This window comes from Astatotilapia calliptera, chromosome 5 (assembly GCF_900246225.1).
Source record: "Astatotilapia calliptera chromosome 5, fAstCal1.2, whole genome shotgun sequence".
NCBI lineage: Eukaryota > Metazoa > Chordata > Actinopteri > Cichliformes > Cichlidae > Astatotilapia > Astatotilapia calliptera.
The window spans coordinates 15,885,110-15,908,449 of record NC_039306.1 but is presented as its reverse complement, the minus strand read 5'-3'; the positions used below and the strand labels follow the sequence as shown (position 1 = coordinate 15,908,449).

At 38.5% G+C, this 23,340-nt stretch overlaps 1 protein-coding gene across 1 annotated transcript in view; it reads right to left on the bottom strand.

The window, feature by feature from the left end:
• gnai2b (guanine nucleotide binding protein (G protein), alpha inhibiting activity polypeptide 2b) overlaps nt 1–17,851 on the bottom strand; it is a 51,082-nt gene extending 33,231 nt beyond the window's left edge. The window contains exons 1-2 of the mRNA XM_026167507.1: nt 17,188–17,851; nt 16,880–17,026 (exon numbers count right to left, since the gene is read on the bottom strand). Of these exons, the coding sequence (XP_026023292.1) occupies nt 16,880–16,997 (118 nt within the window). The 5' untranslated portion in view covers nt 16,998–17,026; nt 17,188–17,851. The remainder of the gene's footprint in view (nt 1–16,879; nt 17,027–17,187) is intronic.
• Between the last annotated feature and the right edge of the window lie 5,489 nt (nt 17,852–23,340).

Genomic DNA, 23,340 nt, shown 5'->3' with positions numbered 1-23,340 from the left:
TGGAAGAAAGAAATATCTGTCGATCATTTTAAGTCACCAAATATAAGTATTAGTCTTAAAAAATCTTTTTGGGCAGGCTCTACAAAATACAGTGTAAAATTTTCCAAAAATGGAATGAATGATTTCGATCTGATCCATTGCCTTGTTTCTGCATCTATTCATTTATTTCACTTCCACATTACAACAGTTTTCAGTTCATTTAATTTAATTTTATTATCACTACTCCGATCATCTTCATGAGAGCCAGTCAGCATTTCTCAATTCTTGATCCCTGTTTTTCAACACATTGTTCTGCCTTTCAGACCAGCATTCATGCCACACTACTCCTCCTCATCCCATCTCCTCCCCCGTCCAGAGAATCTCTTTCAAGGCCTCAATCAGCCATCTGCTAACTCTGCTCTAGTACCAGAATCTAGACTCCGGGGTCCCGTCCTATTTCTTACCTTCGCTTGGGAAACCTTTCTAATATGACATTTCATCAGAGTACTTGCAAAGTACTTCTGTGTATCATTAAGTATTGTTCTTTAGGCTTTAGCACAAAGAGTGGTATGAGTGATAATTTAACAGTAAGTTTTGAGACAACAAAACGCCCCCTCCAAAAAAAAAACATCTACACATTGTCATTTATTGTTAACAGTCATATCTCAAGGCTAAATTCATTTACATTTACATTTCTCTATTCTTGGTCATTTCTGATGATGAGCCACAAACATCAGCCCTTTAATACCTCATATATAACTCTGCAGGCTGGAGTGAATAAGAATGAGCTACTAAGACAGTTTGATATGGAAACAGTTGGAGGGCTTTAGACTTGGGTAGCTTCCTGACACTGATCTGGTCATTATGTAAATCCTTGGCAGAGAGAAAAGGTTTTCTCTAATGTAGTTTAAACTGACACTCAACCATATATCTGACCAAGAACAATACGTATAAAACACAAAGTTTGTAGCAAAGAGAAGGCTGTTTCTTTTGCTCTCAAATCAATCTGCTGCACCCGGAAAGTGATTGCTCATATAACAAACCACCACAACTGGTATTAGGCAGTCTGCTTACTCTACCATCTCCCTATGTTTCTGCAGACCATTATGTTAGGTTATACTCTTTAGTTAGACACACACATCAGCAATCAAATGAGGCATCTGGAGGTAAACTGTTCTACTATTTGAGGGACCATAAAATCATGCAGTATTCTCTTGTTACACCAGATTGCTGGGATACGTAAGGACACACAGTACAGTTTTAGTGCCCTGACACTCTCATGAAACCTTTTAAAAGGCAAGCAAACTCTGACAATGCAACCCCCCCCCCCACCACACACAAAAACCCTCTGTTGCATATAAAGATGCTATGATATCTAGATGAAAAGATGATGAAAGGTAGCTGGAGTGCAATAGAAATGGTGAGAATGTGTGAGCCACACAGCTTTACCACTTCATGTCCAGTCATGCTGCATATTATTATCATTATGTATAAAAACAGACTGTACACACCTGACAGCTCATTTCCGACTTAAATCAGAATATTTTTTCACATTGCGATGTGCCTGTAAGATGCTTATGTTGCAGCAGCTGTTTCGTTACTGTTGACCCAATGCCTGAGAGAAATGAGACAGAGTACAGCCTCCGCCTGGAAAACACATCTAAATGTCGGCCCTGGCAGAGCTGCCCGTGGAATGATGGGTTGCCTTGCTTGTGCTGGCATTCGATTAGTTGCCATGGTTACGACACTACAGTCTCCTCCCCAAAACAAAATCCTTAACAACAAATTCACGCGTTTTCATGTTCTGAAAGTAGAAAAGATCTTTTTCCAACAGTAGAAAAATATTTGTTTAAGCGAAGGCTGACTGGGTCACAGATTCATAGCACAAACAAGGCAACAGCAGGGACTTTTCTCATTTAAGTGAACTTTTAAAATGCCTATCAGTTCAACTGCCTATGCATACAACATACATACAACAATTATGTCGACATATGTAAAAAACAAACAAAAGAGAAAAATAAAGTGTGGTATAATGGCACATGTTTTCAGGACCTCAGTATTGATAATCATTGATGAACAGTGAACTGGCCTGTTGAGAATGGAGGTGTGATGCATGTGTGGATGTATACCAATGATTGATCCCACTTTACTTCAATCAAAACATCAAGAATTAACGACAACTCAACAAAACATCACACATCTTAACAGACCTGTTTGCTGTTAAAATAACATCTATAGCTACCTCTGTCTTTCACAGAGTGGTTGTAGTTCAAGTTTCGAGTATAGTTCATTTAAATAGCTTGTTAATAGCATTCGGATCTTTTGCAGTCTGCCTCCTTCACTGCATAGTAATGAATAACTGCCAAATTAATGGCCCATTAATTTAGAGTTGAGCCAAGAAAAATTAGGTCTCTGCCTTCTTCTCTCTCCCCACATCATCTAGTTGATGTCAGAGTACATCTTACACAGTAATATTATTCAGTGTAAGACAAAGTATCTTGTTTCAGACCAGCTGTGGACATCTTAATCAGTGAGCGACAATGCTGGAGTTACTATTGTCCAGCATAATGTAAACTTTCTGTTTATTATTCGTAGTAGCATACTGTGGACAGAAATTTCACTTTATAAACAAGCATAAACATTTATGTCACTTGCCATCATCAGCTAAACAGAAACAGCTATGAGGCGACCTTAATTAATAGAGCATTTCAAATCATCTCGTTAACTTCACACTGTTATACATTCTTGCCCAGTGTATGCAACAATTTGTAAGACTTGACTGAGGAATGTTAATGGCATGAAGTAATGCGATCACAGATGAACTGTACAAAGTAATGTTTGTTTTTTTATTCGATTGTTTGTGAGTGTATCTGGTGTCTTAACCCAGCATCACAGCAAAACGTGTAATAGACCCGGTGGTCCACCGTGTCCAATTCATGCTTTGCCTCTCCAAAATGTGACATACACATTAAATTACTGCATGCAGAAACTGCATTACCAGCAGGGAGAGATAATATATTTAAAGCCACAAAGTCAGTAGTGAGTAAAAAACCTATAATATAATACAATATAGATATCAGGGTCTCAGCTGTTTGTAGACAGTTTATTTGTCTTTACCTTGGAAAAGCACTAGGCTATAATGCTTCATTGTGGTTACTGTGCCTGTATTTCTACAGATCATACCTCAGTGCTACTCCTAAAATGCTATTATTACCTCGGAGTAGGAACAAGCTGTATATTACCTTCCTGAAGACCAGTGCATCATCATAAACTCTACTGAGACGTTCCCTTTTCAGCTTCTGTATGATCTACACCCTAACTGTATTATTAATGAACATTTTCATTACTACACATAAATTGTATCAGCCCTCCAAGTGGGTTCTCTGTGATCCATGGAGGTTTGTTCCAAATGTTAACCTTTAAATTTACCTTTCTAACTTAAGAGTATGTGAAAAGTTTAACCTATAAAGCTGCTCATTACAAAAAAGACTTCCACTTGATGGTCGTTAAGTAACATCCCGAGGCAATAATTTGGGGTAATTTAACTGCATGACTTGTGTCAGGGGGGGTAGCAATACGAGTGGCTAAATATGCTTCCCTGTCTGGCAGTTACCCAGACAGCTGACTGGGGTACAAGTAGAACATGTGTCAAACAACAACAATCTCTGGCATTCAGTCTCCTGTGGATTTCTATTCCGGATTCTTTAAGTCTCTCCGTGTCAGTGCTCTGGCATCAACATTTATATGAATGAATATGGGGATGGTTTCTGATGGCTATTCCAGGAATCAGCTGGCAGACAGATCGATGGGTGAACTTTGATATAGAGCTTTAACTTAATGGACTCTACATCAGGCCCACTGATTGTAAATATTACTGAAGGTATTCAATTTAGACCGCTGCTGAGCAGACATTTTGCACACAAAAGCTACAGAGTTGATGCCCTCCAATTGGTAGAGTCCTAAGCCCTACAGCAGCTAATAAAATGGTTATCTGTGAAGAGCTTACACGCTCTGACTATATTCTTTAATATGAATGCATGCAGGCATATTTTGCTGTTGTTCAATATTCAAAATTTTAATTAGAATTTTAATTAAATTCTTTAAAGCCTCCTTTTTTTTACTCATGTTCCATATCTTGCCATAATTTTTGTCTCAAGTGTTGAGGCTGTGTAGTTAGAGTGTTATCCACTGCTCAGAACGTCAGTGGTCTGACCCCCAGCTCTCCTGGTGACCTTGGGCAAGATACTGAAACTCATATTGTCACTTATACATATGGTTGCTTTGAGATGTCACAAAGATAAAAAATAAATAAAATCATATGTGCAATGGCAGCCTTTTGTTGAAAATCTCTATATTGATCTTACATTTTTACACTTTTTTTGCTACTTTTTATGCAAGATATTGTTACAGTGCTACCCAATGTGAGTCACTGCCACATGTGAATAGCACAGGTATTATTTATTAACCGTTTTACTCCACATATGTTCTAGCTGCCTGTCGTGTCTGTCACTGTCTATGTAGGTTGGACATTTGCGAGTTACGGACACAGTGATGGTTAACGTATCTCAGCTGTAGCTCTGAAACACAGACTTGTCTCTCACACTCCACTCGTATGCCTTTTATATTGTTGCACTGTCACTGTCATCACTGCCAATGTTGGCTTATCTTCTAATGGGGACGCTTGGAACTGAGGACTTGGTAACAAAGTTGGCTCATGTACACTGCATCTGTCTAACAGTTTATAATCAGTGTGTTTCATCTGTGTCTACTACATCTGCAAAATAAAGGAATCTGACTTCATGATCAAATCTTGCACATTCAGGAATGTTCGACTGATCTGTTACTTTCCTTTGCTGATGACTGCATTTCATAAGTTAAATCTGATCACAGTTATATTTCATGTGGCCCAGTGCGCTTTAAAGTGCTCTTACACCTTTTCCAACAGTGATTACTTTCTCGCCTATTTAGAGGTGGAGCAGAAAATCATCTCCAGGGGGAAAACCAATTTAAAAGATCTGCAGAGGCCCTGTTTCCCAAGCACTGCAGCTTCCATATAAGGGATACTTAGAGTCATATCAATAAAGTTAGTATACAACTATATTACCAAAAATATGATTTTTATAGTAAAGTTTAATATAATTACCTTCAGTTACGTCAGACCTACTGAAATGACATTACTTAGTTGAAAGCAGCTGTTTAACCTTTCAGTGGTTATTAAGGAAAGATGCAAAACAATCACGGGATCCACTCACAACAATCTGAAGACGTCTTACATTTTGGGTCTCTGTGATAAGCAGCTGTGTAAGATTCAATATTTTCTTTCAGTGTAGACTACAGATCAGTGGCCAAAATAAAATAAAATAAAGATGTTGTGGTGCACAATTTGTACAATGTCTAGTATTTTCTATGTAAAATCGATTTTTTATATTTAAGGTTTGGATCTTCTCAGTGTGAATTATAAAAGAGAACTTTTAATATTTGAATTCAGGTTTCCCCTTTTTCCCCATGTGACAGCAGTTCCTTCATGTCGTGATTGCAAACCCTTGTTTTTCCAAGTATTCTGGACCTCAACTGTCTACATTATTTCTATCTCCCATCCTTTATCTCCTTCGCTGTCTCTAACTTAAGCTTTTTAAGTGTTCTTGCAAAAGGTCAAGGTCCTCCCACGTTGCATGCAGCACCTAAATAAACTGTCTCTGGAGTCGAGTGTAAGATGATATAGACAGAATATATCATCTGTCTATATCATCTTACACTGATATAGACAGATGGTGATGATTTCTGGTCATTCCGCAAGACTTTGCTGCTTGCTGAGGCATGTTTGCACTCTTACACCACTGTATGAGAGGGGATGAGTGTAATATGAAAAGATGAGGAGTGAAAGCGATAAAAGAAGTTACCTAAATTATGGATGGGGCTGAAAATAGAAAACGTGATTGAAAAATGAATTATGGGCAAGGACCTGCTGTGTCATCTGCACCAAATAGAAGATGAAGACTGATAAAGCTTCAAATTTTGTATTTGTGTGCTGTGATAAAAAAGTAGGTTAAATTAATGTAGCTCTTCTCTAAAACGTTCATTCATTACAACTTTACAGTGTTTGCTGGGTATCAACCACAACATTTGGTAAAAAACACAAAGGGTCAAGGGTTCTACCTTAATTCATTCTCCTCCTTAAATCCAGCCTTATTAGCGGAAACTGTGGGGAATTTAAAATGTATTGACCTCTGCAGATACTACACAAATTGTGAGCTCGTTTTAAAATGAGCCACAAAAGAGGGATTTTCTTTAACTGAAAACGACAGCTTTGCTCTAAATTCTGCTTTTCCAAACAATATCCGTTTTCCACACTAAGCTATAAACGTACACCCGTGGTTAAAACAGATTACTAACAGCTTTCATTATAATGCAGGGAATTACCTCTATAATAAAATGAAGTGGAGTTGTCACTTTTGGAACAACATCAACAATACCAGGAACTGTGGTATTATGGAGGAATTTATTGTAGAATTCACATAGCAAGCAGACTGCAACTCAGCTCGCTAAAATGTTGGGGAACTCTAAATGCATTTCAGAGAAAACATCATTTCTAGGGTTGTACAGAACTTGTTCTGTGGGATAATTGACAAATAATGTTGGACAGGAAAATTTGCTTTATTACTCTGCCACAAAATTGCACTATAGTGGTCTAGTAAATAATCACCCTTCCGTTTATCCACCTCTCTCACTTAATAAGCATGTCTGCTATTTCAAAGAATCATCAAAACAATTGTGGTGGTTTTTCATTTTATGTACCGTGCAGTGTGGATGAGCACCACCATATAAAGATTTAAACAGCTATTTAACATTTCAAGCATTTTCTCAGGCTGAGAAACAGCCCTGTGCTCTAAACACTGCACGGCTATTAAAATCCTTTTTCCTGTGGGTGTTCTGTTTGGTGAATCCAGCACCAAATCCTATTCCCACCACCATGGTAGGCAAGTTAGCAGTTAGCTACTGAATAAAGCCAAACATCTTGTAAGGCTTAGATATTGTCATAATATGAACACACTGCTCCAGTCTTGGCCTCTCTGCATTTTGTTCCTTATCCATTTTAGAATTCAGTTACGATTTTGTCAACTGTTTTTAAGGCTTTTAATGGGCAGGCTCCAAATTTGATCATCAACCTAATTTGCTTACATTCCCACCTTTAGGTCTGATCTGCTGGCAAAGCTTTCTTACATATCCCAAGTCCACAGAAAATAAAATGACAGAGCCTTTGCCGTTGCTGCACCTCATTTGTGGAAATAGTTACCACTTGAAATAAAAAGTTCTCTCTTCATCCCTGCTTTTAAGTGTAGGCGCAAAACCTACCTTTATTCTCTGGCCTTCCAGCTGTATCTCTGCTTGTCCCCTGCTGTGGGTTTTTGTTGTTGCTCGTATGTGTAGTCTATGTTGTAACTCCTTGATCCCAGCTTTATACATTTATAAGGTTATCATATGTGAAAGCTGTGCATTTATTTGCTTGGATTCAAGTTCAGCTACCTTATAGTCACTAAGATGGATTTAAGTAAACTTAGTCAGCTTTTAAGTAAACAAGGAGAGAAAGATATTCGTGTGATAGGCAGGAGGTTCACTGACCTTTTACTTAGTAAATGCTGGAGCAGGCAGAAGGGGCCCTAAATAAGGAGGCAATAACTGCTTAAAAACAAACAAACATGCCACCGGGAATAGCTTTATTCCACACTAATGCCTCAATTAGCTAACTTTTTTTTTTATTAACTTATACTATAAAGCCCACAAATCTCAGACTTGCAAAATAAAAAAATATAAGAATGAAAGTCTTTAGGAGACGGATGTCAGATTTGGGCAGGCGACAACTGTCATAAACACACTGGTCTGAATATGAGTGGTATGCTCACTCCCACAGATACCGAATTTAACACTCTCACAGGGTGTCATAAACCACCATCCTGCCTCAGGAAACAGCCACAACACACATCTCACTTTATCAAGCAAAGCAGACACATGGATGAACTGTCTCAGACATTATCTCATTCATAGGCCCAAAATCAAGCACGCACATACATGAAATCTGGAAGATCTGCTGTTCGACTGCTCATCGTGACTCGGAGTGAAAAAGCCTCATTAAGAAAAACTATTTGTTTGTTCAAAATACATTTTTACTTCTGAGCACAAAAAACTGTCAGCTCACTACTAAATACATACAAAAATAAATAGCATTTAAAAAATAAAACTAAAAACCAACTGCAGTATATTACATTTTTAAAAATGTGGATTTTTTGGTTTTCTTTAAGCAGAAAAACTCACCAATAGTCACTGCCTGGTGCAAAATCTACATTAAAGTAAAAACTGCATCCTAAGCGTGACTGTAGGAAGGATTCATTTCTTGCTAGATCAGCACATACAGTAAACTCGCGGGGATTTAATGAGGACTTAGTGGTGTTCGTCAGAGACATGACTAACAGTACTAAGTATATTCTTTGAACATGTGTGTAATTGTAAAGTTGTCATCTCCGGATGGGCAGCCTCACCCAGAGCTATTCTCTCCATCATGAGAATTGAGTAATGTCTGTGAAGAACTATTATTACTGTCTCCTGAGGGAGGGAATTAGAGATAAGCTGCAGTGGGTTCTGATTTCAACGAGGTTCAAGGGAACAAAGACGGTTAAAAATAGTCTCACATTTTTGGGTGAAAATAGGGAAACAGAATCTGCCTATTAGAGTAGGGAGTATCTTGCATATTAAAGTCAGCACTCATAAATCACTAATGACTTATAACGGTGTAGTTTCTGACGGTGATGATGTTTCCTTCTCATTTTTCAAAATCTTCTCTTGTCCGTTTACAGTTTCAGTTTAACTTGCTCCCTAATCCTTTTAATAGCATTTCAGATGTGTTACTATATTTTACCAGCAGCAATGGGTGCTTGTCTGCCTTCATTTAACCTTGGATTTTCACTCTCAATCTACAGAGCCAATCAGTTACTCTCAAAATTACTTGAGAGTAACTGTCATGGAAAAGTCATGGAAATAAATTGTTTACTATTCTCAAGTATTACACATTCTTTTAAATAGCTTTAAATGGTTAAAAAAAACATGAGGCCAACTCTCCATAACATTTCTGATAAGAGATATAAGAGAAATGTTTCAGTGTTTATCAGTACTGAAATGACAATTTGAAAGTGTATACATGTGACGAAGTGATGACCTTGCTTCAGGAGAAGCCGTCTTATACATTTATGTAACATTGGTTTTTATTCCCAGTTCCTGCTCATATAAAGACATTCCATCTACTTACTCAATACAGAGAGGGCATGGTGCAACATGGTGAAATAAGTGTTTTCTCACCCTTAAAACCCATGAAAACTGATATGAGAAGAGTTTTCTATGGACTTTATAGTCTTTTAAGCTTCTTACTTTACGGCTCATTCTCAGGCCATCAAGTAAAAGGACATTTGTTAGTTGTGTTTTGAAACATGAGAGTTTGAATGCAACATGGCTGTTTGTGCCAGACAAGCTGATCTGAGAACAGAAACTGCTGATCTACTAGGATTTTCACACTCGCTACAACCATTGCATGCAGAACAGCATCTCTGACTGCACAATATGTCACATCTTGAAGCAGATGAGCAACAGCAGTACACACTGCACCAGGTGCCACTCTCTCAGGAAACTGAGGTTACAGTTTGCGCAGGTCACTAAAACCCAACAATAGAAAACCAAAGCAAAATAGAAAAAGTCGCGGTGGTGTCAAATGTCAGGACAGCCTACATGAGAATTTTTGCTGACAATGTCAGTACAGTGCACCTATCTTCTGATAACTACTTCCACCAGGACAACATACCATGTCACAAAAGCTTAAATTGTCTCAAACTGGTTTCTTGAACATGAGAGTGAGTACTGTACTAAAATGGGCTGCCAACAAATCTGCAGCAGTGAGTGATGCTATCATGTCACTATGGATCAAAATCTCTGAGGAACGTTTCCAACACTGTTAAATTTATGCCACAAAGCACTAAAGCTAAACTGAGTCCAACCTGGTACTAGCAAGGTGTATCTAGAAAAGTGTCAGGTGAGTGTACATAATTGTTTAGTTGGTTGGGAATTTTATTTCATGAACAGTATTTTTGGAATTAAGATACTCAGTTTGCAAAGAACAGCTGCCCCGTTCCCCTGACAGTTTGGTACTCACTCCTTCATGCTTCAGTGATTTCTATCAAGTGACTCATCTTCTCTTTGCCAAAAGAAGATGATTTTTTTTCTAAACACAAATTGGACAAATACAACCATTAGGTTTACTGCAATATGCGCTCAGTCAAGAAATCAAAAAGCAGTAAGCTCCTGCGTGTTCTCAGTGCTTTCAGTAAATTGCCACTCAAGAATATTTTTATTATTTTAACTTAGTGATGTTGCTGACATCCTGAGGAACTGATATCAAGACAGACGATAAAAGACGATACAGTGCGGCTGTGTAGAATTACAAAACAGTGATTATATGGTCAACTGAGGATTCCTTGTCAAATCATGAGGTAACAAAGAAGGAATGCTGTTCAAAATACTTGATCTCATCATGAAAAAAAAAATTCACTCAGCATCCACAAAAGTGACATCGATTAAAAGGGTTTAACAGTGTTTTTAAAAAAAAATTAAACTGGAAAGATACCCTTTTTTAAACTGAAAAGTGTCATAGTTTGTATTTTGTGATTTAGTTAATTACCGTAATTGTCGGGCTATAAGCCGCTTCTTTTTGCACAAGCTTTGGACCCTGCGGCTTTTAGTCAGGTGCGACTTTTCTATGGATTGTCCATGATTTTTGTCATATCATAAGACGATTTGTTTTGTTTGTTCCGCTGTTGTACGGCACTACGTTGCCTGGCGGAAGGGCATGTGATCAGACACACAGTATCGGGGTTCAAGAGTGGTATGTTGGTCACATGTCCATCCGCCAGGCAACATAGTGCCGTACAAGTAGCGCGAAAAACAAACTTCAAAGTAGCGCTATGCGTTCAGCGGGAGGCGTGGATGACGAGTGGCGATAAACTTGCGAAAAGCAAGTTATGCTCAACTCCACCGGTGGAATCTGACAGCGTGGAAAAGTGTGAAAACATCCACGATCACCAACGGATTTTGAAGGGCTGGACTGCTGCATGATGGAGAGGAGGACACCGCCACGGCCCTTCAGAGGGTGTTCGACTCTGACACTGACAGCGAGGATTTCTTTGGTTTTGAAAGTGACAACGAAGAGTGGATGACGTAGCCATCCTGAGCCTGTTCGTATCCGACACTGGAGAAGAGGACTTTGGTGGTTTTAGTGCGCAGGAATATGGTGGTGAATGACTGACTTTTCTTCTTGTTAAAGCCGTGTCACTGCACCTGAGCCTAAAAGGTAGTCCGAATCTATTTTTCTGCTGTGCTGTAGGTTATTGTTATGTACTACATTTGTTACTCATTTATGAAGCACAGTACATGTTTCGTACTTGTAATTACCGCTACTTGTACATATACCTAAAAAGTTATGTAAATATGTACCCATAACTTGTTTTTCAAAATATTAATAAAAGGGGTGTGTCTCCAAACAGCCATCTCTTTCCTGACAATTCGCTTTGTGCATATTCTCTTACATATGATAAGTCAACATTGAAACACCTGCGGCTTTTAGTCAGGTGCAGCTAATGTATGTACAAAACAGGATTTTCCCCTGATTTTAGCTTGTGCGGCTATTATTCAGGTGCGCTTTGTAGTCCGGGAAATACGGTAATTTTTAAATTTTTACTAATTACTAATCTCTGCACTCCACTCAGTTTCACTTCCTTCGTTGGTCAGTTCTTCTTCTTTTCTAATTGTCTGCCTCACCCTTCTAAATATCACGGATGTTGATGCTGTCTTGCCTAACGTTACAAAATTCACATGCTAAGATCTCTGAAGCCAACAAAGTGTGTGTTTCATTTCGTTGCCTTAATCTTGAAAACTAGAACGATCTTCTCAAGTTCAATCCAAATTTTTTCTATGAAATTTTAGGTGTAAAAAAATATATCTAATCAGACATTTGCATACAACTGTGTAATAAGTAGCATGTGAAATTTTGAGTTAAGGTATCTCACAAAATATAGTTGCAGCCACATTTGTGCCATTTGAAGAAATTCCCTCAAGCCCCTTGACAGCGGGAAGCCACTCGGCTAACAAAGAAATAGTCCCAAACACAGCCCCCTGTGCTTTTATCAAAATCTTTGTGACATAATTCCTCTGGACACCTTGTAAAATATTTATGCTGTTGAAAGGCCAAATGTGTTGTTTACTTACACATCAATCTGATTCTTCTATCTGTTATGCTTGAGACAGGAAAACAAGTCTATGGACAAATTGGACCAAGAAGATACTTGAAGAAGAAGATACTTCATATTGTGAGAAAGCACAATCCAGCCACTGGTATTAAGAGAACGGGCAAATGTCCAAAAACACGTCCACCATCTCATGGATTACTGCCTGGCTGACAGATATGCCTCAGTATATGAGGCTGGGTACTGGTCTGTCTGATTTGGTGATGTGCAGTACAGGAGCTCCACAGGGGACTTTTCTGTCTCTATTCCTGTTCGCTTGTACACCTCAGGCCTTCAGTACAAGTCAGTGTCACAGCACTTACAGAAATACTTTTAATGTGTTGGAAGAGTAAAAATACCTGAGCATCCACACTGGCAACAAACTGGAGTGGAAGAAAAACACACAGGCCGTATATGAGAATAGGATGGGCAGGCTCTATTTCCTAAGGAATTTGATACCCTTCAATGTCTGCAGCAAAATGATGGAGGCTTTCTAGCACTACAGTTGTGGCGAATGGAGTGTATTGCTATGGCTTGCTGGTAAGCAGCGATGGAGCTGGTGACACCATAAGACTGAATAAACTGACTAGGACGGCCTGCTTTGTGATGTTTCTTTTTTCATTTTCTTTATGAAGCTATGGTAGAGAGGAGGTTGCTGAACAAACTGTTATCCATCATGGATAATCCTGAACACCCTCTGCACCACTTAATAGGCAGGCAGAAGCAGTCCTTCCGTCTCTAATAGACTGCCACAAGCACAGGAATAGAAAATCTTTCATACCTCCTCTAATCACTTTCTATAATACAATACTCTGTGTGTCTATTGCTCCATACCACAGTCTTTTGATTTTACTGAGGGAGTTTGGCCTATGCGGAAGAGCAGTGGGGACAGAGGATCTCCTTAGTAAAACATGCACTTGATGGTGACTTATGCTATTGACTTGAAGTTGGCCTCTAGTGTTGTTAGCGTCCTGCTGATCTTGTACAGTTCCAGGCATTCCAGGATCCACGTGTGGGGCATTGAGTCAAAGGCTTTCTTATAATCAATCCAGGCGGTGCACAGGTGATTAGCCAGTAGTTAGATGGGACAGGTACATATACATTTTAATCATAATATTTTTATATACTGCATTACAATGATGCTAAGATTACTAGCATGACTACTATTATCACTACATTTACTATTATTACTGCTATTTTACTATTGTTGGTTAATTGATATTATTATTATACTTATTCAGATGCTGTGACAAATTAATTGGTTGCTAAGCAGTTTGTAAGTAAACTTAACTATTTAGAACTTCAGGCTGCTTGTTTGCATCTGTTTCCACAAATTATTTTGAATCATGAAAAACAAACTATGTTACATAATGTTTGATAAACTGTGTATAATAAATATATGCCCTTTTTACAGCAGACAGTTTGACTTTTCTTATTAGGAAAACCACAGCACGGGACTGAAACCAAAGAAGGCAAATGAAATTCAAAATGCTGTAAGCTCCAAGCACTGTACTTGTACTTTTAAATGACTCTGAACTAGTTGCTGTCAATTTTACTCTGCCAGTCAACTGTCCTCTTACAACCTCACGTTGGTATTAGACACAAAGATTCAAAGATATATATAAATACCACTGACCGGTGCTGTGAGCAAACAGAAGTCTGCAAATGGCTTGCTTGAGATGTCAGACAAGGTGAAGCCAGTCATCAAATTACAACAGACTAAATAAAAAATCATCAAGATATGATAAGTTTAAGCAAAAGAAGTGTTTAAAAAGTAGAACGTGTCTAGATTAAGAGCAGATGTTTGTATTTAATGAGAGCTGAGCTGCTCTTGACACAGAAAACACTGCTGTCTTTTGACAGAAGTTACCATATTTGGAGGACAGGTTGCATTACTAATTTATCAGCTAATGTCAGGAACCTTGGTTAGCAAGCTGCATCCATAAACCATAGGGGGGCACCAGCTACCTATACCTGCTAATTAGTGCTTAGCAACAGACTAATATAACACTAGTATTTCAATCACCAAAACTGAAGCACAAACATCTACGCAAGTGGCAGAGAGGTCCAGTTCAGTGAGTCCTATTACCCGAGTAAGGCCTTGAAGACACCACCTGCCTGCATCCAGACATCTGTCTATCCAAGTGACCGCTCCCCCAACTTCCGAACTATTGGGTTGTTGTTGTTGTTGTTGTTTTTTAATCATCCCTGCAAACAAAGCAGGCCTGCACATTTTATCAAATATTAATCTTGATCACAATTTTGGCTTCCCACTACTAAATGAATGTGATTAAACCAGTAACAAAAATACATGATCCACCAGCACAACACAAATCAAAATAAGTACTGAGTACTATGTACTCCTAAAAGTCAGCCTGAAGACGAGCCTTCATGTGCCGATCACAGCTATTCCCTGCACTGCGCATTTGAAGTTTCCTGAGTATAGTCTGGAGGAGTAACACTACATTAAAAGTCAGATATTCAACAGATAACAGACAAATATCAAACAAAAATCAAACGTCTGACACGGTAGAATGTGAGAAGCTCATCCCTTGAAGGACATCATCATCCGCTGTTTGAAAATACTTTGGATTTAGCGCAAGAGATGCTAACCAAGAAAAAAATCACATACAAAGAGTGCTGTAGAGTTGTGTTTGCCTGGAAACACACCACAACCTGCAGTATAATGCATGAAGGCCAAGAAAAACAATACAATATTTCATGGTGATTGCTAAAGTAAATTGCCCAACATCAGCTTAAATATCCATAAAGGCAAAGCTGTACAGCACGTAAGCATATCCATCCAGCTCACAAAGATGCACTGAGATTACAACACATTCCCATTCCATTAGGTCAAAGATAAGTGTCCACCAAACATGGGGAGTAAAAAATCTTTCTGAAAAATGGTCACTTAATGGACAAAACACAAGTCTTTACCAAAATCTGTGCAGCAGAAACAGAAAGAGATCTCACAGCCTTTCAGTATTTTTCCTATGAGCATCTGTCACGTAGGTGCAACGAAAGAAGTAAAAAATGTTATAGTTTGCCTTTAGGAGGTTCACTTAGGTCAGGTAGTTAAACACCTTATTTGATGGCAAAGATGTTTTAACTAAAAAAGTTAAAAAGAGAAGGCAATAATTTGCATTAAGCTTTGATACAATTTTTTATTTATATTTTATTTTTTCCTCTAAGAGATGGGGTGAATTTATGTGAGAAGGAAAAACCAGTTTTATTTTAGTTGAAATATGTGTGCATGACCAGAGTTGAAGGCGATCGTGGCTCTAGAGTTGGCAGTTCGTCTTGTAATCGGAAGGTTGCCGGGCTCGGACAGCCTCGGTCGTTGTGTCCTTGGGCCTACTGATGGTGGTTAGAGGGCCCGGTGGTGCCAGTGTCTGGCAGCCTCACCTCTGTCAGTGCGCCCCAGGGCAGCTATGTACAATGTAGTTTGCCATCACCAGTGTGTGAATGGGTGGATGACTGAATGTAGTGTAAAGCACTTTGGGGTCCTTAGGGACTAAGTAAAGCGCTATACAAATACAGGCCATTTAAACATCCAAACTATCCATAGAGGTAATAAATATTAGCAATAACAATATTAACAACCAAGTTAAATTACTAATTGCCAATTAACCGAATTAACTGAGAGAGTGGCCTGCAGGTATATTTTTGCTTATCATGGAGTCTTTTTGGTTATCATGTTTTTACATCGCCCATATGATTTGCAAATCTTTCCACATCTTCTGAAAACAGAGCTGGAGTAAGGAGGGAGATTGCTGGTAAGCTTGCGATCATGCCAGGCAAAACAGCTTTCAGAAAATGCCCACTTCTACTGGCATTCACACAAACTCTTGTCTTGACATTAAACGCAATCCCTTTCGAAGGAGCTGACAGACCAATCAGAAGCACGATCGAGTCAAACTTAAACAGCTGAAACTGTTAAGAAGGGAAGTGAGAATGCGGTAATGAGTGGGAGGATGTATTTCCTGTTTGCATATGTATGCGACTTTGTGTGCACACAGGATGGAAATGCAGAAGGAGGAAAGGAGATGGTGCCTTCAAGATGCAGAATTTGTTCGATACAAACTGTTGCCTTGCTGTTGCCACCTATTAAATTGGCATTTTCTTCCTTGTATCCCTTTGAGAGAGATTAATGTGAGTATAAGAGTAGAGCTGAAGTGTAATCCTGTGAATGCCCACAGGTTTAATATATTGAATTAAGCTTTCTGGGAAAAATGCCAGCTCAATCCTCTAAGAAGCTGTGCAGCATGTTGACATGAGGATATCTGACTTATCTCCAAGTATATAGTGTGGGCACTTGTGTAGGCTAATTAATAATACACAACATGACTGTAGACAGATGAGCACTGAAATGGCCCCTTTTCTATGCTGTAGCTAAGATTATGTGTATAGTGTCCTGCCTTAGATATAGTGAGGTTTAACTTGCCTTTGTGGTAGTTTGTAATATTTATGGTTTTATGAGTTTTCGGAGTATTATGTACAGGCAACGTGACACGATCATTTCTGGAGTAAGAAACACTCCTTTCAGTTTCCTGAGGAGTCAACTCCAGATGTAACCTACCTACCTAATAAAAGCAATTTCACTTCTCTGGCTGCCTTCTCCCCGTCCTCTCGGAGGTTTTTGTCAATCATCTTTGACCTCTCCGCAGCAGCTTTATCCTCGGCGCTCACCGTACAACCCATTGGATCCAAACGCAGGGGCGCACCGACCGCTTGCGCAAAAAAAGAAAAAAACAATAAGAATCTCAGAGAGCTGATGGTTTTAGTGCGTCGGCCGATGCCAGGAATAACAATGGAACAGCTTTTGCTTCCAGTACTGCCTTCTATAAAAAAAACAGCCTCTTTTACTTGCAAACAAAGTCAGCTTATCCACCTGCAAGAAGTCTGTGGTCCCGCTCTTCTGGTCTACAAGAAGCTCAAAAGGGAGGCAAATGAATTCAGAACATTTGCTGTTTTGTTTTGTTGTTATTGGGTTTGTGTTTGTTACACTAAACCTCAGATTTGTATGTGGTCCATGTCGAATCTATCAAATCCCGATGTCTTGCATCCATCCACAGACTGAAATGCCCGTGCTCTCTGCTCCACGGTAGACTGGCTCACTTAGTCCTGGCCTGGTAAGCAGCGCGTCCCTCGGTGGTGGCGACAGTGCTGCAGTCTCTTTCTGTGCGTATTTAGGCTCGCGCGAAAAACCTGATCATCGTGTGACAACTGTAAGTTGTCAACCAGTCGCAGCGACGTCACTCGAGCAACTTGTCGCGATAGCCCTGTTAAATCAGGTGAGCTCTCCGCTGTAGCTCGTGTGAGCGAAACCAATTAATGTGCAAACCAGCGAGGCGTGATTTTAGGAGTGTGATGTGCAGACCGCAGTGGGCGCTGTGCCAGCCTCATTCCTCTGCATTTCCCGCGGATGCAGACTCTAGCATGACAAATGAAATGAAGGCCAGCAGTCCGCCCTCTTCTCACTGACCAACTGCGATACGCAGGGGCACCTCTCCGGTCAAGGATGCACGGAGTGCTGTTAAAATGGCTAATGAGTCTTGTCGTCACATGTTTATGAAATACCTTGGCACCAAATGAGACCGCTAGAATAGCTGACGTGCAGCGCCATCCAATGGACGTACACAGTTATAGAGTTTATCTACTCGTTAAAGACTTAAAGGCATTGCAGCGAATAAACTTTATATAGAAATTACAGATTATGTGTATGGTGCACTGCCTGAGGTTGGACACAAGCTGTTTTCCAAAACAAAACATAAAGAATCAAATTATATCAAAATATAGAATCAAATTATATTACCACTGAAATAACCAATTACATTAAAAATCTGAATCATAATCAGAAAACATTATTGATCCCCAGGGGAGATTGTGTGGGTTACAGTGCTCCAGTACAATATATACAATATATATATATATACATACATATAAGTCACTTACTAATAAATATCTGAATAAGAAAGAAGAGCATGTGGAAAAAGGGTGTAGCTATCACAGTGTATACAGTGTGTTAGGTGGAGGAGTTGTACAGAAAGATGGCCATAGTCTGAACGTGCTCCTGTGGCTAGCCAGCATGCCATGGAGTGGGTGGGAGGAATTATCCAACATTGTCTTTATCTTGTACAACATTCGCCTCTCCGACACCACCTTAAGAGAGTCCAGCTCCATCCCCACAACATTGCTGGCCTTGCAGATCAGTTTATTGAGTCTGTAGGCATCAGAAACCCTCAATCTGCTCCCCCAGCATGCAACAGCGTAGAGGATTGCACTGGCCACCACAGACTCGTAGAAAATCCTGAACATTGTCCGACTGATGTTGAAGGACCTCATCCGCCTCAAAAAATAGAGACGACTCTGGCCCTTCCTGTAAAGTGCTGTGGTGTTTTTAGCCCAGTCCAGTTTATTGTCTATGTATACTTTTGCACTGTCCACTTCCTGCTGTGACAAAACAAATTTCCCACGTGTGGGACTAATAAAGGTTATCTTATCTTATCTTATCTTATACTCCGAGGTATTTATAGTCCTCCACAATGTCAACATTGACCCCCTGGATTAAACAGGGGCCAAGTGTTTCCTGGTCTTCCTGAAGTCCACAATCAATTCCTTGGTCTTTGCCACGGTGAGCTGCAGATTATTCTGCTCACGTCATGTGACAAAGGAGTCGACCACAGCCCTGTACTCTGTCTCATCATCCCTGCTGATGCATCCAACCACCGCAATCTTCAGAAAACTTCTGAAGATGGCAGGTCTCTGTGCAGTGGCCTAGGTCTGTGGTGTAGACGGTGAAGAGGAAGGGGGAGAGGACAGTCCCTTGTGGTGCCTCTGTGTTGCTGATTACCTTGTCAGACACACAATGTTAAAACAGACAGTTCCAATATAAAGTCAAATACAATTTAAGATAAAATAATCACTTCCACTGCTATAATTTGAATTATTCTAATCTTCTAAGAGTGAAAAAACATGGCTACTTATATTTATTTGACATGAGAGACACGTTCTTTATTTTAACAATATTTTCACAGCACAATAAAGGAATGGGGCATTTAAAAATAATAAATAATCTTGAACTATACCAGCTCACAGTAGGCTTATTACAGCCATTTTACCAGTCTTGGCTTTTGTTCTCTTGTAAAAAAAATAAATCAAACATTTTATTGCTGGGTTCTAATGTACCATTTAACTGCAGGGCCCTTGCTACTGCTGTAATGTCTTTAGTCTGAGTCAATATAGATGATATTCTGTTGAGTTCATTTCTATAGTACTTAAATGTAACGTTAGCTTGAGCATTCAGAAATACACAGACCTGTGCCGGTCTAAATAAAATTCTTAATGTGTTACAGTAAAAACCAGCAGTATGTTGACATAATGAGGTCAGCAGCGGCGGCTCATGATGACAAACAGTTTCATAGGAAAACTGAGCAGTTAAAATGATAAGCTTGTCTTTAAAACAGCCTGAACACCTTTAAAAAACAGAGGTTCCGGGATTCCAATATTGGTAAGATCTACAGTCAAATGCAAAAGTTTTTTTTATGTATTTATGTTTTGCTTCCAACTATGTACAGCAAATGAACAGTATTTAAATGTAATGTCCTTAAGAAATAGGGGAAAAAAATCTAGCAAAGACCTGACCCAGGACCTGAGAGATGCATCTGGCCCTGTAGTTGATCTAGTTAGTGTTCACTGAAACCTCATCAGAAATATTTTGATGCATGCTCAATCATCCAGGTAAGGAAAACCCAAAAGGCTGATTCTGTTCATCTGGACGCAGCATTTCCAGTACTTACTTCTGCAGACACGTCACTTGGATGAGTGACAAAATGTTTCTCCCACTTAAAAACACTACATCCAGATGAACAGAATCAACCTTTTGGGACTGGTCAGCAATGGTCTCAGTAGAAGGTTGGCCGTCAAGAATCCATTCTTAAACAAAGACAACAAGGAGAAAAGGCTGATGCATGACAAATTACTGAACAACTGGACTAAAAATCAGCGGCAACAGGTCTTACAGAGTGAAAATTGAAAATTTGAAAATGTTGGTTCAAATTGTTGTCAGTATGTGCAGATGAGTTCAAGAAAGAGGTCCAACAGTGAGTGTTCACAGTCATCCGGGAAACACAGTGGAGATTCTGTCATGGTCGGAGCTGCATGTCAGCTAGTAATGTTGGGGATGGAATTATGCATTCAAAAAAGTCCAACAGATTTCGATCCACCACGCAGTACCATCTGGAAAGGATCTCATTTATTTTTCAGCATGACAGCGATCTGAAGCATATTGCCAGTGCAATACAAACAGACCAAGATAGCAAAACACACGATGAGGCACTAACAGTCATAGATGCCACCAATCACCAAAAGCCCAGATTTTAACATTACTTAAGTAGTGCGGGATCATCTTGACAGAGAATGCATTTTCCTAGCAATATAAAAAAGAAATGAAGAATGACTCAAGGCTTGCACAGATTATTGTATTAATATCTATCAAATACTAAAATTGCCTACAAATTAAGAGCAGTACATAGTAAAAGAAAAAAAAAAACAGAAACACACACTGTCCAAATAACAATTTGTTTGAGTCAAGGGGTAAATGAGGCCAAGAAAGACAATCTAAAAACATCTACAATTATTTTATTGGCAAACTAAAATTGTTCAGCTATTTACACTTTACAAGCTACTGTAAATATGCAACACAAATATAAAAGGCATACATTTATATACATTATTTATATAAAGTCACCAAAGTCCAGAGGCATTGTTATCTACTTGTAGCGACGTTATAATTAACTTCTTGAACTACAGCTCTAGTAACATATCACATAGATTTTCTTACATACATGATGGATTAACATTTGATATCATGTGGTGGCATATGTTTAAAAGCTATAGCATTTTAAAGCAGTAGGTAGTCAGTTGTTATTTTGGCAAGATCCCTTAAAGTAACCCCAAGATCCCTTTAGTAACTTTGGTTACTGAACTTGATGAGACTAAACCTCCAATAACACTACAAGGAGCACAGCAAGTAAATGTGACAAAGCAATACTGAAAAGGATACTGGATATTTCTTCTGCTCATGATTAGTCTGAAAAAAAAAAAACCCAACTTAACCTGGAGTCAAAACTGCTACAAAAAACAGAAAATAGAGTTATATATAAATAAACTGAGAATTTGTCCTTGACTTTTCTAAAGTCTGGGAGTTGTTACACAATATAAAACCATCTTTGGGTAGAAGTATTTGTCATAAGCTTTTCTCACTTTTGACCATGAGAAAATTTTCCATTGGTTTAAAAGCTGGGAATTTATGGTTTATATTCATATATATTACATAATGTAAAGCCCCTGTAGTCTGTGAAAGCATACTCCTATGTAGTTAGTCATACCCGTTATGGGTGTTGAGATCACTTTAAGCCAAAACTTGGGAGGTATTCCTCAACACACATGAATTAAACTAAAAAAAAAGTCTTCTCTCTCTGAGCGTAATGACAGTAATTGTAATAGTCTGAGGGTTTTTTTTTTAAGAACGACTTTTTAACACGTAACACAAAACCGATTGGGACTTCAGTACGCTTCACTATAAGATGCCAAATGCACAGTTATTACTTAACATCTCTATGTGACAGTGCTGGAAGGCAAATCTCTGCTCACTACACCAAATACAGAACAGACTTGACATCATGCAAAAAGATTAACTTCATGTTTATGGCCAACAAGACCAAGCAAATTACTATCAACTAGTGAAGCAATGATAATGCGACAGAATAACAAAAGCATCATCATCACATCGATCTATCAAATTAACTCATTTTAATTTTACAGATTTCCAGCAGGCAGAGCCAAACAACAACAACAACAACAAAAAAAAAAAACCCAACAACTCAGAGGTCAGAGGTCCAAACTGAATTACAACTAGAAACTACATTTTCTTCATTTTTACCTAGTGGCATCTAGCAATGGATGACGTTTTGGTTTTATTTGCTTATTTTTTTTTAGATATATACATCGTGTCTATACATTTGTTTATAAAATTCCTATTAAACCCTGGGTACAACCAAACTATTTACATGGCCTTTATTTATGCATTTGGAATCTGGGCAAATACATCCTTTAAATTTTAACCACGGGTGATTAAAAGTGAGCGAATAGTTGGGACAGTTTGGGAAGATGAACATTCTCTTTGATGCTGCTTAAAATTAAACGAGATCATCACCAGTTTTACGTCTTACGATAAATATAAAAGTAGAGCTACCTAGCTGTTATCTTAGCTGAGCAAAAAGACTGGAAACTGGACATAACATGCTCATTACTGGGCTTTAAACATTCATGTAGGTGTTCTTTTTTATCCATGAAAAGCGTGGCACTTGTTTAGATTTATTTTTTTTAAACCCAGTCATCATCCAACTTGTAAATTGTAGTGATGTGGTAGAGTAAAGAAATTATTTCTGAAACCCTCGAAGAAGGAATAAAATAAGGTAAATAAACTTCTACAAAGTGTTAAAGTAAACTTGAACTCTTTATATTAAGGGTCACAGTTGGCTTATATGCACTACAAAAGCATTAAAAAGGCATTTCTTTATCAAACACTTTACATTTTAACAAACAAGTGAAATATTATTTGTGTGAATTATCTCTGTATCATGATTATTGGTTTCATTGTATAAAGTAGAATTAAATATATTTCATTTGAAATTAAAAACATGTTTCTGGTAGTTAGCTAAATAAATATAAACTCTTGCTTTCATCGTATCTTTGTGTGCTTTTTGTTAAATGCTAAAAGGCACCCAGGTTTTTGAATAAAATTTGTTGATTTATGCATATGAAGCAAACAATACATACACATAATTAAATGTCAGCCATGCTCTAAGGCTTTAAAACACCTCACTATATAATATTACATAATAATGATGAGAATGAACAGTTCAGATCGCTGCTGGTGCAGGTTGAAATAATCTGTTTTCTTCTGTGCATTTAATGGAAAATAACTAATATTACATAAAAAAATATGTTATTTTACTGTCTCTTGTTTATACTTTATCTT